This window comes from Lissotriton helveticus, chromosome 6, assembly GCF_964261635.1.
Source record: "Lissotriton helveticus chromosome 6, aLisHel1.1, whole genome shotgun sequence".
Classification (NCBI taxonomy): Eukaryota; Metazoa; Chordata; class Amphibia; order Caudata; family Salamandridae; genus Lissotriton; species Lissotriton helveticus.
Genome location: NC_136067.1, coordinates 1,933,856,981 through 1,933,872,834, shown reverse-complemented (window position 1 = coordinate 1,933,872,834; position 15,854 = coordinate 1,933,856,981). Strand labels below are relative to the sequence as shown.

Below are 15,854 nucleotides of genomic sequence, written 5' to 3'. Positions count from 1 at the left end.
CCTTAAGCACACAAACGAACTATGAGTCTCCCTAATTTCTTTGACTAGTAATGTCTTGCACATACTTGTTAAATTACCTTTCTCAATAATACCAGTTGAGACATTGTTGTTATACACTTATCACTCAAGAGGCACATAACAAATAAAATGTGCAAAAGTCAAGAGTGGCATTCCCAATGGTGTCTAATACATTTAACTGATTCAACGCAAAAGAGTTTATCCTCTAAGCTTTAAAAGCAATATGGTCTAAATATGCAATTGATTGTTGTTATACAAACTGTAAAGAATGGACATACGTGAGAACATTTTGGTTGTTATTTGCGTACATTCTGCAACACAGGTCTTCAGTCTGGTCTCTGCAGCTAGTCCACAAATCCTTTTATTTATTTTATGGTCCCAAGTATATCCCTTGTACTTCTTAGTTTAAACTCAGAATTGTTTTCCCTCATCACACAATGTTGTGACAAAATGATGCAGTGCATGGAAGTCCTCATACAGTTATTCTGGTATTGTTACATTTTCTGCATAAGACCCAGGTCTTGTGCTAAGTGCTTGTACAGTCATCGTGCAGAGCAAAGTATTTATGCTAAAACCCTGTGTTTATTGTACATCCGGAATATTAGAAGGAAGCTGACTAGCATGGAAAAGGAACACTTGTACTGATAATCAAGCAATTGATCTAATCGTTTTTTTGTTTGACAATTGTTCATATTTTATAGTTTTTTATGACATGATGTATTGATCATGTGTTCTATGGGGTTGGTCCCAAATCAACTTTCCTTGCTAAGATCTCATGTGTATAGGGGAGACTGTCATCACAGTAAATGTGCCTAAAGAAAGACTCCCTCCCCCCCCCAATAAAGTCCACTTCTTCAAAAGCCGCAATGAAGAGGTGTTGAATTGGGGTAGGAAAACACAGCATGCTATGCTTACCATTTAGCTCCAACCTTGACCAGCCTTCTTTCAGGAGTCTATACCTAACCCTGTGGTTGCAAACAGAATGTGCGGTTGTGTAGGTTTTGCAAAAATACCAGTCTGAAGTGGTAAATGTGAAGGGACAGTATTCACAAAAATCAGAGAAGTTTATAGCACTCTGCAACAGACTTGCTTACTGATGATTTGTTTTTATTTTCTCCCTTTGTAGGTATTTCCCAAAAAGTTAGTGGCCTTTTCCACTTGGATCGATCGGACAAGGTGGGCACGTAACACATGGGCCATGTCCGCGATATTTATTCTCACGATGGCAGACATTGTTGACATGGTAAGAGACTACATTTATTTCATTTTTTGGATGGATGGTGAACCCTTCGCTGGCATGCAGCCATACAAGTTTGCTTGAAACAGAGTTGAATAAATGATCCCCCTGAAACCAAGGCTAAGGGAAGACAGAGATGCTTTGTCACGTGTGGGTACATATACTGATGTACCTGATTCTGCTTCAGATTGGACAGTAATCACACTATGCGTTTCCATGAATTAAAATACCTATGGTCTTAAAGCTACTTTACATCCCTATTACTAGAAATGGTACATAAAATGAGTACATAGTATGTTAGAATTCTTTGTGTCTAGGTGGAAAGATGACTGTTTACAAACACAGCAACAACATGAGGTTTCAAGAGGGAGTGCTGTACAGATGATCATACCCACTAACCTCTTGGGTCCAATAATTCTTTACAACTTCACAACGTTTGTGAAGCTCACTACAATTGTGAAGGTGAACATAAACATCACACATTTGGAGAGGAAACACTTTGCAGCATCACACATCTCCATTAGAAGCACACTATTTCTTCCCTTAGCTGTACTATATTGTGATGAATGCAAAAAGAACAGATGATGGACTGAATACTGAGCTATATTGTGATGTACTCATTAGAGTTATAGGCTCATTGCACATATGATATAGTTGATGTAGTTTAGAGTTAATTTTTAAGCACATTGCATTTTAAAGTTAAGAGAAAATTCAGAGATTATATACTCTGGTTAAACAGTGGCTATACAAAATCCCCATTTAAGAGATACCTTGTTGCTGTGGTGCCCTTTCCTCCTCAGTTACTAGCATGGGTCCCCCAGGACTTGCTCTGCAACATCACTTCTTGTGCACTGGGGTTCTGTTTACTGCTGGTGATGCCTGCATCCTCTGACTGTTGTCTTGGCATGAGTCCCTCTGGGCCTTGTTCTGCATCATCATATCTGGTCTTGTGAAATGTATGTACTGCTGGTAGTGCCTGCATCATCTGATTGTTGTCTTGTTGCATAGCATTTCTAATGGTCATCTCTAACAGCATCAGTGACTCTTTAAGCATCATTTCCGGTGATAGGTCGCAGAGGAAGTGAAGGGGAATAACAGGTGCACAGAGATCAGTAGCAGTGCTTCAGATACCCAACCCCAGACTCTCATATTTTGAGAATTTGAAGCATTTCAGGACACTCTGTGGAGTAGCCGAGCGCTTTATAAGTACCTGGTTACATTACATTACATTACATTCCTGTGCTGGCTCCCTTGTTCACTCTGTACATTTTGAATACTGTTGCCTTCCCCTTTGCAACAGTGTCACTTTTGCTGATACAGTTGTTGATATCCTGATGCCCGTAGATCTCATGGCCAATCAGTTGTTTGGTTGTGTGTCACCTGGATGAATGGGGTAAAGCTGGAGCAGAGCTGGAGGTCATTGGTGTCTGCACCATGATTATTTCAGGTCGGTGGATGGAGTTCAACACAGTCGGTCATGTTGCCTTCCCCACACACTTGCATCATTTGGGGTACGAGAGCGGTTTCTAGATAGTCTCCAAATCATTTTTGTAACAGACTTTACTCGAGCAGTTTATCTCCCACCCTCAGATGACCCTCATTTCACTTACTTCTCAGCTCACACATTGGTGTCCTATCTTTGGACAATTAATTTTATTGTGTACACCTGCCCATAGGCTTTTATGACTGTCTTGCTTGACCTTATTTGTTAGACATAGGACATTGCCAAAGACCAGAGGAGACAGAAGGTCTGCCTCTGGCAGTGTGAGAGTTTCTCAGCATAATCAGAGTGTGGATGTGCAAGAAGTAGCTCGAGCTGTACCCTGTCACAGTTCAGTTGATGGTGGTAGTGTCAAGAGGGATATGTTGTGGAACTCCATTTACTGATATAAAAAGTCACTTTCATTGGCGGTGAATGCAACGTTTATTTGGGTACGAGCATGAAGAAAACTAATAAAATTCTGTTAAAAAAAAAGTCACTTTCATCCTGGCACTTTTAGCCCCCAAATGTACTTTTATAATAAATTGAAATTTGGTTTTCCAAGTGTCTTATGAAGTAACTTCAATGCTCCCATAAAGTAGGATCAGCCATAGCTGCTGGGGTCAACAAGGGAAAGCACATCTCAGTGTTAAAACAGCACCACCGGCTGCCGGTTGAGAAGAGACTGGAGTTGAAGGCCATTTGCACAATCCTTAGGTGTCTGTATGTTATTACCCAAGCTTGTAAGATTTCTAAGTCCCATGTCTCCCCCTGCTAATGAAAACAGAACCACAAGAACATCATTGGGCTCCCTTCTCCACATTACTGTAAATAGGTGTCTCAAAGTCCTGACTTAGGTGTAAATTACTCCTAAAACCCAAAACAAATTCACCTTTTCTGTGGATAGTTGTGTCTTACTTAAGGCATAGGATTAACTTACTCATTCCACTCAAAGTGATTTTTACTGCCCAAAGAGTGAAATAAAAACAAGGTGGTACTTGGTGCAAGCAGGGTTAATTTTAGGCATCAGAGCTAACATTAGGAATGGTAACTTGAGCTGACTAGGAATGAATGCACTGTGGCTGGATGGTTGAGTAGTTTGGGATAGGGAAATCTCGCTCATCACAAGCGGTATGAGCATCTGCAGTCACTATGGCGATTGGATTGGCAGATGGCCATATGGCTACAACGGTACAAGGATTACCAGTGCCACATGTAAGAACCCTCCTTCCATGCCCACAGCAAATGAGCCATACTTCAGACTCACAACCTCACTATGGCTCCATAAGTCAGCTGGCTTCCCTCACTTTATGGACTAAACAGCTTTGGTCTTTTCACCGCCCCTAATAGAATGTGAAGCACGTTTTCTTAGTCCCAGCCTCCAGCAGGTAGTATTTACCAGAAACAGACACATCTGCCTCCCTGTCGTGTTTATGTTTATGTTTTTGAAATTTTTATTGCGCGCAAATACCCAAGGGTGTCTCGGCGCAGATCGGACTCCTGAGATGAAGCTACCTTAAAATCATTGATCAAATAACCATGTTTTCAGGAGTTTTCGGAAGATAGTGAGGGTTGGGCTGGTTTTAATGGGCAGAGGAAGGGAATTCCACAGCTTGGGGGTGGCTACCAAGAAACGCCTGTCTCCCCAGCTGGCGGTTCTGGTCCGCGGGACAGCAAGAAGATAGGTGCTGGCAGAACGAAGGTATCTTTGTGGGGTATAAATTCGAAAAGCATCTTTGAGGAATCTTGGTCCAGAGTCATGAATAGCTTTATAAGCAATGCAAAGAGCTTTAAATTTTATACGATTCTTAACTCTTAACCAATGCAAATGGCGTATGGCCATGGAGGTTGAGTGGCGACTGGGGATATCAAGCAGAATTCTGGCCGCTGCATTTTGCACAGACTGCAATTTAGATAGAATCTGTTCCTGTGTGCCAAGGAACAGGGCATTGCCATAGTCCAATTTTGAGAAGACAATGGTGGTAATCAAAGTTTTCCCAGCTCCTGACGGGAGATATGGCAGCAGTTTTCTGATTTTTTTTTTTAGCAAGAAGAAGGATGAAGAGACCACCTTGTTCGCATGATGTTTAAACACCAGCTTATCGTCGAACACAACGCCGAGGTTTCTGACCTTGGCAACCGGGGTCGGGGATGGCTCCATTTCACTGGGCCACCAACTGGAGGACCATTGAGGTGCAAGGTTGCCAAAGGTCATGACCTCGGTCTTGTCTGAGTTTAGCTTCAAGCAATTACTGGACATCCACGAACTGATGGTCCTCATTCCTTCCTGAAATCTTGCAGCCACAGCTGGTCCATCTTTGTGTATCGCCAACACCAATTGGTGCTCTTGTGCATGACAGTGCCCTCTACTTCTCTTCACATTGGGCCTCCACACTCACCTAGGGTAGGAGCAGTGGGGGCTCTGCGCCCTGAACTCTCTCCTCATTCTTCTGCAGACAGGCGGCACAACTGGAGTATGATGCCGCGGCCCGTGCAGTTAAGAGCGGTGCCACTGGATTGGGGGGTGGGGCGGATTTTGACAAATGACGATGAGGGAAAATTAATTATTTGTTTAATTTTCCCTTTTAATCGTCTGTCGAAATAACCCCCCACCCCACCTCACTTACCTGCACGGGCCGCAACCGCTCCTCGGGCTAGGTTCTTATTTTGGCAAGGCACTACTGGAGTTTGTTCATTTTATGCTAACACAGGCTGTTGGGGTAGAAAACACACCCCAGACAATCTATCGCCCCTCAGTCTACCCATTTAAGCCCTGATGTTGTTAGGACTTAAAATTGGGTTTTGTTTTACCTCTCAATTCGGGTATGGACTGGATGTAGATGATGAAATGGAATCTCTTGACTGCTACATTGAAAGAAGGAATGTGGCTAGATTGAAAAAGCCATAACAACCCTATTCATGATGCATTCTCCCTGGCACCATCACCGTACCAAAGATTTTGAAACAAAATGCACCTAGTAATTTGTTTGGAGGGATCAGAGCCACATAGAGGACTTTCCTTTTTTACATAGAAAAACAGAACCGGTAATGTTGGCTGTGATGTGTGTTCTTCCTGTTGAACGCAGATTCGTTTGGCTTGTTCTCTGTTGCTTTCAGTAAGTTGCATGCAATGTTTATTTTCCACTCAGCACCATTAAAAGACAATAAACAAATTGTGTTATGATTGCTGGTGCTAAATCTGTCGCCATACTTGTTCCCATGAGAGTCTGTGCAAATACCTGTCTTATAAGTGTAGGTTCACCTGCAGCATTTTGCTTTAATCTGTTGCTTGGGGACCTCATTATCTGTCTTGATTACGTGCCAGCCAATGGTCACCTATCATAGGCTCTGGCTGCTGTTTTTCATGGAGCAATTAGATGCCACTTCCCAGAGTCAGAAATAAATGTATCATTTTGAATGCATCGTGCCATCTCATTGGCAGTCAGGATCCATAGGGAAGTGAACAGTGTCTTTGTGAGCTTCCACAGCCTGGCAAGAATATATTTAATTTTTTGTAGACTACACAGACAACTTACTGGCACATGCATCAACAATGCCTGTTGCGATACTTTATTAGCGAAAAATAAGGATTCGCTAATAAGGAATAGCAAAAGGCTATGGATGTAGAAATCGCCTAAAAAATAGTGATTTCTAAACTTTCCTTAATTGCGACTCGCAATTAAGGAATATCTCCCCATTCATTCCTATGGGCCTTGAGGCCCATAGGAATGAATGGGAAGACATTCTCAATTTGCGATTCTCAATTAGAGAATCGCAAATTGAGAATGCAATTTCAAGGGTGCCAGGGTGTCACTTTAGTGCATTTTTCAAAGTTTTAGCAAATTACCATGAAGTTCAACTTCACGGTAATTTTCTCCCCCTATTAGCGAAATCACCATTTTTTTTTACTTTAATGCATTGCATTCAAGGAATCTTAATTTGAGATTTCTTAAATGCAATCGCAATTTAAGTAATCGCAATTTAGAGATTACTTAAATTGCGATTTTTGCATTTGGGATGATGCATCCCAAATGCAAAAATACCGTTCGCAAACGGGCAGATTCTCAGGGCAGATTCTGAGAATCTGCCCGTTTGCAACCGGTTTTTGCTTTGATGCATGTGCTTTAGCTGTCTTTAGGCCAGGCCATTTTTTTTGCAATACATATAGAGTAGGCTTTGGGTCAGCCCCTTGCTCATGATTGGATGGCTTTGTTCGCCATCTCACTTCCCTGCTCCTGATTCTTTGGTTTTAATCCCTATTCTTGTGGTTGTCTTACCCAGGAACATTTAGATCTCATATTGTTCAGATTGGATGAGTTGTACCGTTCCAGTGCTTAGTTGGAGCTCTTTTTTATGTTACTCCCCCCCCACTCCCCACCTGAAGCTTGTACATTTCTTCCACCACCCCTCCCTGTCCCATTCCCACTTGGCTTTTTATTTTTAGTTTTTAGTTTTTCAATACTATTCCTCCACCCATCTCCTCCGGTTGTCAGATGAAAAATATAAGCAAAATAAAAAAGTGATGATTTTATTTAGCAGGGAAGTTTCAAAACGCGGTGCACTACTGAAAAGGATTTGAATAAGTCCTCTACTTATACAAGGATTTTCAATCCTACTTCCCACTCTTCCGGATTTGCCAGCTCCACTTCATCTGCTACCAGCAGTATACTATAGACCGCCTTCCCCGCTCACTTGTCATCTCTCCAGAGAAGCAGTTGTTCTAGTCCACTCCAATCCACCTTCTGTAGTCACCAATTTGCTTGCTTTTTAAACTGAAGCATCTTCACTTATGAGAGGCCTACCACCCCACTGCTCTGAACACTTCTGTCTCTAGCTTCTTGGGTTGAATTAGATTCTTAATGTATTCAGCACTCACTGCTTTAAAAGCTTACTGCACTAATATGCCTCGCCAAGCCTCAGAAGTGCTGTCTCTCGCAGTCATGTTCACGGAGAGGGCTCAGAAAGTTCTCCTTCGTGCCAAATAAATAGCCAGTCGAAAGGCTCTTCAAATCTTACATTCTGAAAGAGTCTGACTGTGAATTGAGACAAAACACATGTGGGATGAAATGGAGCCAACAAAGCATTATTTAACAGGTAAAGACTTTGTCGCCACACTCAAAACCCAGTAATGCCCTCCTACTTTTCAACTGGGAAGCCCAAAAGTGCAAATTAAAATCAGTCCATCCACCCTATATTAAGGGCCTACTCAGTTGTTTCCATGCTATTTAAGGGGACTTAAAAACCCAAATGAACCTAGTTATTACTGATCAGTCTTTTAAAACTAGGTGGGGAGCTTTGAAAATAAAATTACATTTAGAGATAATTAGCTTCACTGCATTGATTCTACCTATCAACATTAGATTCAAATGTTCCAATTTTTCTAACTGAGCTTTTATAATCACAAATGACTATTCACAATTCAGTTAGGCAACTGCCAAGAAACCCTCCCCTGACTTCACCCATAAGTATCTAATAGCATTTTGTCTGTCACCCCATGGGAAATTATGCTTTCCATTACATCCCTTGGGATGTGGACTGATTAGCTGGTGGGTAGGACGTTGATCAATTTCCTCAAACTGGAGTTCCCATTAATAAAGATTCTATACTACTAGTAAACAAATGAAATTTCCTGTATACAAATGCGCTTTGATGGAGAAAGTATTGAATCTTAGGGGCACTGTTTACCCTTCCAGATGTTGCCTTTGATCTAAAGCCTAAATAGTCAAAGCACATAAAATGGAGAAAGGGAACTTGCTGTCTAGACCCCCAGTACACACTGAGTGCAGAGGAGAACCAATCTTTCACCACCATTGCTTTTTGGTATTTCCATAGGGTACAGTTTCCCACAATAAACCTTTTTTCTGAAGATAAAATATCACACGTTATTCAACAAGTGGGAGGTTCGCAGCAGTGGCATAGCTAGACCTGAGACAGTCCGGGTCAGTACCTGCGTTTGCCGCCCCGCGACTCCTTAAAGGGGTGGGGTGTGCTGGCGAATCCACGGATTGCCGCCCCGTGATAGTACCACTCTGAAGACGTCAGGGGAGAGCTGGGGGAATGGAATTTTGTCATTTTGTAACCCAGCTCAGTGACATTTTGTCAACCCCTCAGGGATGACACCTGGGGCGGCCCCCACCCACTGCAACCCCCTTCCTATGCCACTGGTTTGCAGCTGATTCCCTTTCTTTAGAATAAGCTGATGTGTGTTATAAATTTTAGATGTCTTCCTGGTATAAACTCAGGTGATCACTATGAAAAAACACTCTTCGTATACTATTTTTTCAGTGCGGAATGAGGCCCCTTCCTGCCACCTCTTGCATTCTGGTGCTTGTCTTGCGCTTATTTTTACTTTGCCGGTGCTTGTTTAGTTGTTTTACGAGCACTGACTAAGCCAAATCATTCCAAAACAGCCACAGTGCATGTACACACATGCACTGTGGGCCCCCTTCTCAAGCCCATTAGTCCCTGGAACCCCCCAACCCCCCAGGGCCATATTTATATTAAAAGAGGAGAGGAAAGGGCCATGCGGCCCACCTCCTAGAGCCTTTATGGCCCCAGCAACCCCATCCCCCAGGGCCAGCCTTAATTATAGGTAGGTGCCCATTGCCAACCCAGGACACCCACCATGCACATGTTGGTGACCGTGAGGGAAGCCCCAAGGTCAACGAGGCCCCAGCATGCTCCCCACATGGTGCAGGAGTCTGCATTGCTCCCCTCTGGAGGGAGCAGCTATTTATGCTTAAGGGTCTTAATACCTCAAACAAAAGATGCAATTTCTAGAAATATATCTTAGACTGAAGGTTTGAGATAGTAGCGCTGCAGGAAACCCATCTTAAACGCAATGATGAACATGGATTAAAGTACAAATCATGGCTGTTGCTATACAAGTCATTGGCAGGTTCTAAACATAATGTTTAATACTGACAGGGAAGTGAGAATGCTGATGGTCAAAGAACTCCGACACGGATGCAAATGCATGATAGCCACGATCTATGCCCCAAGCTCGAGTCAGGCAGATTCCCGCCTTTCTTTTCTTAGTAGGTTGGGTGGTTTTGTAGAAGGGAAGGTAGTAGTATTGGGAGACTTCAACTTCATCTGGGACCCCAGTATGGATAGTACTTATCCCCAGAGGTCACACACAGGCACCTTCTCCCAACCCACAAAACATGAACTGACACAACTTAAGCTTCTAGACACATTGCACTCACTCCACCCTACCACTAAAGACTTTACCTTTTTTTCACACTCACACCAAACTTATTCTTGGCTCGACCATATCCTTGTGAGCCAAACACTGTAGCAAGCAACTGTAGCTGCTAATATTCACCCCATAACTATTTCCAGTCATGCCTTGGTGGAAGTTACCTTGGACTGACTGGCCCCGAAATCCTCCTTCCGTAGATGTGTTTTTTCTGAATACCCTCACATGAGAACGTCTCTTTAGGTACGAGCTTCGGAAAACCTTTAAGGAGTACTTCAAGACTAACGACCCCTGAGACAGTAACTATTCCACGACCTGGGACGCCTTTAAAGTGGTAGTAAGGGGGAAATGTATCTTGCTCATACTACTGTGATGCGACAGAAGAGTTAGGATCACTTAGCACCGGAGGAAGAGCTCCTCCAAGAGGAACGTGTCCACAAGGAATCGCTCATGCTTACCCTTGAATGGAAAATGACTGCGCTGAGGGGAAAACTTACAGCCATATACTCCAACAGAGCAGAAATCACTTTATTGCGTCTCAGACAAACCACATATGAAAGGGGGAATAAACTGGGTGCTCATCTAGGCCGGCAGCTACAGGCGAGACAGGAAAAAGACTATATAGGCCCAATTCAGGAAGCAAATGGAACTTTGACTTACATGGAAGAGGGGAAAGCTGGGACCTTCAGAACCTTTTACCAGTGGCGTAACACAGGCCCCTGCAGCCCTCGCGGTGCTGGGGGGCCCCAAGCTCCAGGGGCGCCCTTGCACAATACTCTGTCCGGAGAGCTGCTGATTGAGTCCGGAGGGGGCCCCTCCACGAACCTGGCAGGGGGGCCCCCTCAAGTTTCGTTACGACAGTGCCTTTTACAAGACCCTGTATTCAAAAGACCCATCGAACAACCTCACGCAAATGGCATACTTGGCATATAGCATGGTCCCCAAAATCTCGCCAGCCCAAGAGGAACTTTTAGAGGTGCCCATTAGTGCAGAGGAGGTCTAATTGCTGATAGATTCTCTAAAGCTACACAAATCCCCTGGTACGGATGGCTCGCTGCTCAGTTCTATAAGACCTTCGGCTCTTGACCTGGTCCCTCGCCTTACCACTCTCTTTAACTCCTTTGCTGAGTCACGAGCTGGGAGAATCTCTAGCAGGACTATTAAGCAATATGAATATAAGGTAGCCTTACGGTTAGCAGTGTTAGTTCTTCATGACTATTTGTTCTTTGCACTTTATATGCTTGGCTTGTACCAACTTCCCTGTATGGGAAAACCAAGAGCTATAACATCAGGCGCTGAAGTGGCATGTATAGTAGAACAATTAAGTGATAGAGCAGTCCGTGCACTTTCCTTTAACTTCTACTGGCCCTCCTGCTAAACCTATTGGTTTTTAAAATGCCCTGGACAATGCACTCATCAGTTAGATGTTTATTTTTACCATGCATTTAAATTTTTTATAATTCTATTTTTGCACTGTGTTGTAAAGAAAATGATATGGTTTTATTTAACTGAAATAAACATATTTTGACTTTGTACTGATGGGAAATGATAATAGTACTTCTTATGATTAGCCACGACACCAGTCTTATATCAGTTATTGATTCTAGCTCCACCATCCATTTATCACTTATTAGGAGTGTAGCTCAGTTTGCCAGTTTATACATGATGTCCATCTAGCCATCCTTTCACACGAAATAGCAATTTTAATCAATTTATTTCAATATCCATATATATTGGAGGGACCCCCAATTAAATAGGGATTTTGCTTACTTGATGTTGTACGCCTCTGGTATTCTTTAAAATGAGTATTTATAATCATTACTGAAATTCTTCTGTTGTGGACACTTTACAAAGGTGGCTATCTTAAGGATAAATGATTTATTTATTTTATTTTACTTTATTTTATTAGGACATTTATAGAGCGCGAACGACGGCCCTTGGGCATCTCGGCGCTAAAGAATCTCTGCAGTGTTTAACCAACAAGGGGGCTAGAGTTTACTGATTAAAAAGCCCGGTCTTAAGTTGCTTCCGAAAAGACCAGAGTGAGGTACTGGTTTTAATCGAGTATGGCAAGGTGTTCCAGAGTTTAGGTGCGGCTACAAGGAATCTTCTGTCTCCCCATGAGACAGATTTGGTGCGGGGTACCACCAATTCGTGTGAACTGGATGAGCGTAATGTTCTGGAGGGGCTGTAGGGGGTAAGGTTTTGAGTAAAAAAAGCAGGGCCGACATTGTGAAGAGCCTTGTAAACTATGCAGAGGGACTTCAATTTGATTCTATTTCTTACAGGAAGCCAGTGCAACTTTCTTATAGTATCTGACGCAGATTGGTGTTTAGGAATTCGTCCGAGGAGCCTGGCGGCTGCATTTTGAATAATTTGCATTTTATGTAGCACTCTTTCTTGGGCACTTAGAAACAGAGCATTACTATAATCTAGTGTAGACAGTACCAAGGAGCTTACCAGAGTTTTTCCGGCTTTCTCGGGTAAAAATGGCAAGATTTTTTTAATGAGCCGTAGTTTGTGGAAGGCCGAAGAGGAGATCTGGTTTGCGTGGGGTAGAAAATTAAGGCGATTGTCAAACATGACTCCCAGATTCCTCACCTTGCTGACCGGAGCCGGGGGATGGCCCAAGGATAGTGGCCACCAGAGGGAGGACCATTCTGGGGTCAAGTTGCCGAAAATGACCACTTCCGATTTGTCAGAGTTTAATTTCAGGCAATTGGAGGCCATCCAATTCCCTATTGCCTGCATGCCCTGATTAAAATTATTGGCTATTTTGTGCCCATCGTTCCTGACGGCGAGGACCAACTGAGTGTCATCTGCGTAGGATGTAAGGCTCATCCCATGTGTCCGAATGACTTTGGCAAGGTCCGACACATAAATGTTAAATAGTGTCGGACTGAGGGATGAGCCTTGTTGAACTCCACAAGGCGGAGACAAGGAGGGTGATTGAAAGGATCCAATAGTGACCACCTGGGACCTGTTCGCCAGAAAGGATGCCAGAAGTTTCTTGGCGTTGGGTTGGATACCCATGCTTTCGACACGGTCGACCAAAGTAGCATGGTCGACCGTGTCGAAGGCCGCCGATAGGTCAAGCAGTATCAAGACTGCTGTTCCTCCAACATCACGAATGGATCTTATGTCATCCGCCACTTTAACCAGGGCAATCTCTGTTCCGTGGTATTGGCGAAAGCCGAACTGAGATTCATCCAGTAACTTATGTTCCTCTATGAAGGTTGATAGTTGGAGATTCATGGCTTTTTCAGCGATTTTTGCCAGGAGTGGGAGACTCGCGATTGGACGATAACTTTTTAGTTCTTCCATATCGAGGTTTGGTTTTTTGAGAAGTGGTTTTATAGGGGTCTTTTTTAGAGCCTCAGGATAAACGCCTGTACTAAACATAGCATTACAGATTGCTGTCATAGCCGGAAGAACCACTTCTAGGATCGGGAGCAAAATTTTCAGGGGACATGGGTCTAGAGCAGAGCCCGATTTGATAGAGGAAATAATGTTGATTTAACATTGTTACCTCCTGCCTCTCTATTAAGACATGTACAATATTCAGCCACTATTCAGTACAGTCTGTGGGGCATAAATAAGTCATTCCTCTTCCGTATGGCCACTCTAATCACTTATGTCAACGTCTATTTGCTATAAATCTTCAAACTCTAGTTCTAGCACCCACGTTCCATGGTTAATCAGATTTCTTGTCTTCTATCTCTACCGTGTAATCAGTACTTTTTATCCTACGCCTCTTCATACATATTATTTTTTTACGCGTTTTCTCCAGTGCTTAATTTGTAAAAGAAATAGTGCCGGTGCCCGAAGCTGTACTCAGAACTCCGCGGCCAGTGCACTTAAACGACAGATCACCGAATACCAAGGCTGGTAGTCTTATGTCAATCTCATGCCTCTTTATTCCACTATGAGGCTCTCCCTGACCCTTAATCTCACTCTTGCAGGTTCCTGCTTTCTCCCTTTAAGATGTTTTTTTGTTTTTTCTCTTCCTCCTTCTTTCCGATTTGTGTTTTTCCCCACTCTTGCTCTCGATAAATATTTGATGCTAAAAAATAAGTGCTGGTCACTAAAAATAAGTGCCCACTGGCTAAAATTAAGCACTGCACTGTCCCTATTCTGAGGACAAATTTGCTACCCTTTACCTCCTGGTATAGGCAGGTGGTAATAGGGAGTGGTAGGTTGTGCATGTGAGGAGGCGGATGGGGTGGGCCTCAGAGGCGTGGGAGGCTCTGACCAGTATGGGGTGTGGTTTAGTGCTCAGCTTTGTACCGTAGGAGAGAATGGGCCAGGGACCGGGCAGCCCTTACATGCAATTTTAGCGGATGGATTTACCAGCCAGTATATTTGGATTCATTGTTCCAGCATCTTGGAAATCAGGGTGTGGAATATCTGGGCAAATTGTAATTGTGAATCCTGCATTTATTCGTATTGTATTATTATAGATATTGCTTGTATGGTCTGTGACCGAAAGAAAGCGAACAAAGAAAGAAAGAATCCTGCACGGGGATATCACTTTGTCCAAGTTATAATCATAGCCTAAGTTATTAAAACATTTACTCTCTATCTAAATTAAATATTTAACTTTACATTTAAGAGAATTTCATAACTGTGACTAAACACTGTATATTAACCATGTTTGTTTGGATTGCTCTTCCAACAGCTCAGCTGCCAGCAGTTCTACCTAACAACATCTGCAAATAAAACAGCTACAGCGCCACCGCTGGGCAGCGAGGGAAGCTGCATGGAGAACCCAAAGTACTACAGCTATATTGCAGTCCTGGCCCTTATCGCGACCATCATGTTGGTGCAGGTCAGCCACATGGTGAAGCTGACGCTCATGCTGATGATCACAGGTTCTGTCGGTGTGGTGAACATCTATGCCTGGAGTTACATCTTTGACAACTACGACAGGACCCGCTTCAACAGCTACTTGTAAGTCATAATGGACTGAATGGTCAGAGATCCCAATTTCTGAAAAGTCGTTGATATAGCAAAACTAGGATTTCATCAGTTACGGTGCTAGACACGGTTTGTTCTAATGGTCCCCAGAGTGTTCTTAAATGTGTTGTCCTTTCCCATGCACTGTAGAGTATCACTTAAGTGAGGCAGCTTGGAACTAATATGCTTTCCTCGTTATGTTAATCTACTACGAACAATGATGAAATTCAAGCCAGGTATATCAGGACGCTTATTGGACCTGGCCTTCTGTTGCTGAAACCGCTTTTGTTGGCATTAAGACTGTATGCAATTTACCACTGCTAAAGTGCTGGTTCTATCGCCTTCAAACATGGTAACATTGGCCTACACCTAATAGGAACATTTAGATTAATTGTAAGTCCCGAGTAAATGGTACTATATGCACCCAGGGCCTGTAAATGAAATCCTACTAGTGGGCTGACAGCACTGATTGTGCCACTAACTGAAGTAGCACCTTAAACATGTCTCATGCCTGCCACTGCAGGTTGTAGTACAATTTAAACTGGCATTTCAACCTTGCAAAATAAAACTTAAGCCAGGCCTAAACCTTCCTTTTTAATGCATATAAGTTGCTTCTAAAGTAGGCTCTAAATGCCTCAGGGCAGAGTGCTTTGTATTTTTAAAAAGTAGGACACATGGGGTTGGTTTTACATGTCCTAGCAGTGAAAAAGTCCTCAAGTCGGTTTTCACTGTTGCAAGGCCTATCTCCACCATTGACTAACACTGGGTTACCTTAATACCTTTAATAAGTGATAACTTTGGATTGGGAGCAGATAGAGATATGGGGCCCGATTCACAAAGGTAAACTGAGACGAAAGTCTAACTTTACGACTTTCTGTATTCACAAAGAGAATTTACGAGTTGTAAAGTTAGACTTCTGCCTCAGAGAAAAAAAATCCTAACTACTCGTCAATGCCATTTGT

General features: G+C 43.0%; 1 protein-coding gene across 3 annotated transcripts in view; it reads left to right on the top strand.

Annotated features, from left to right (window-relative positions):
- The window catches only part of ADCY3 (adenylate cyclase 3), a 519,000-nt gene that overhangs the window by 453,426 nt on the left and 49,720 nt on the right, over positions 1 to 15,854 (top strand). For all 3 annotated transcript variants that reach the window (XM_078649931.1, XM_078649932.1, XM_078649930.1), the window contains 2 exons: positions 1,145 to 1,261; positions 14,615 to 14,886. In XM_078649931.1, coding sequence (XP_078506057.1) covers positions 1,145 to 1,261; positions 14,615 to 14,886 — 389 coding nt within the window. The remainder of the gene's footprint in view (positions 1 to 1,144; positions 1,262 to 14,614; positions 14,887 to 15,854) is intronic.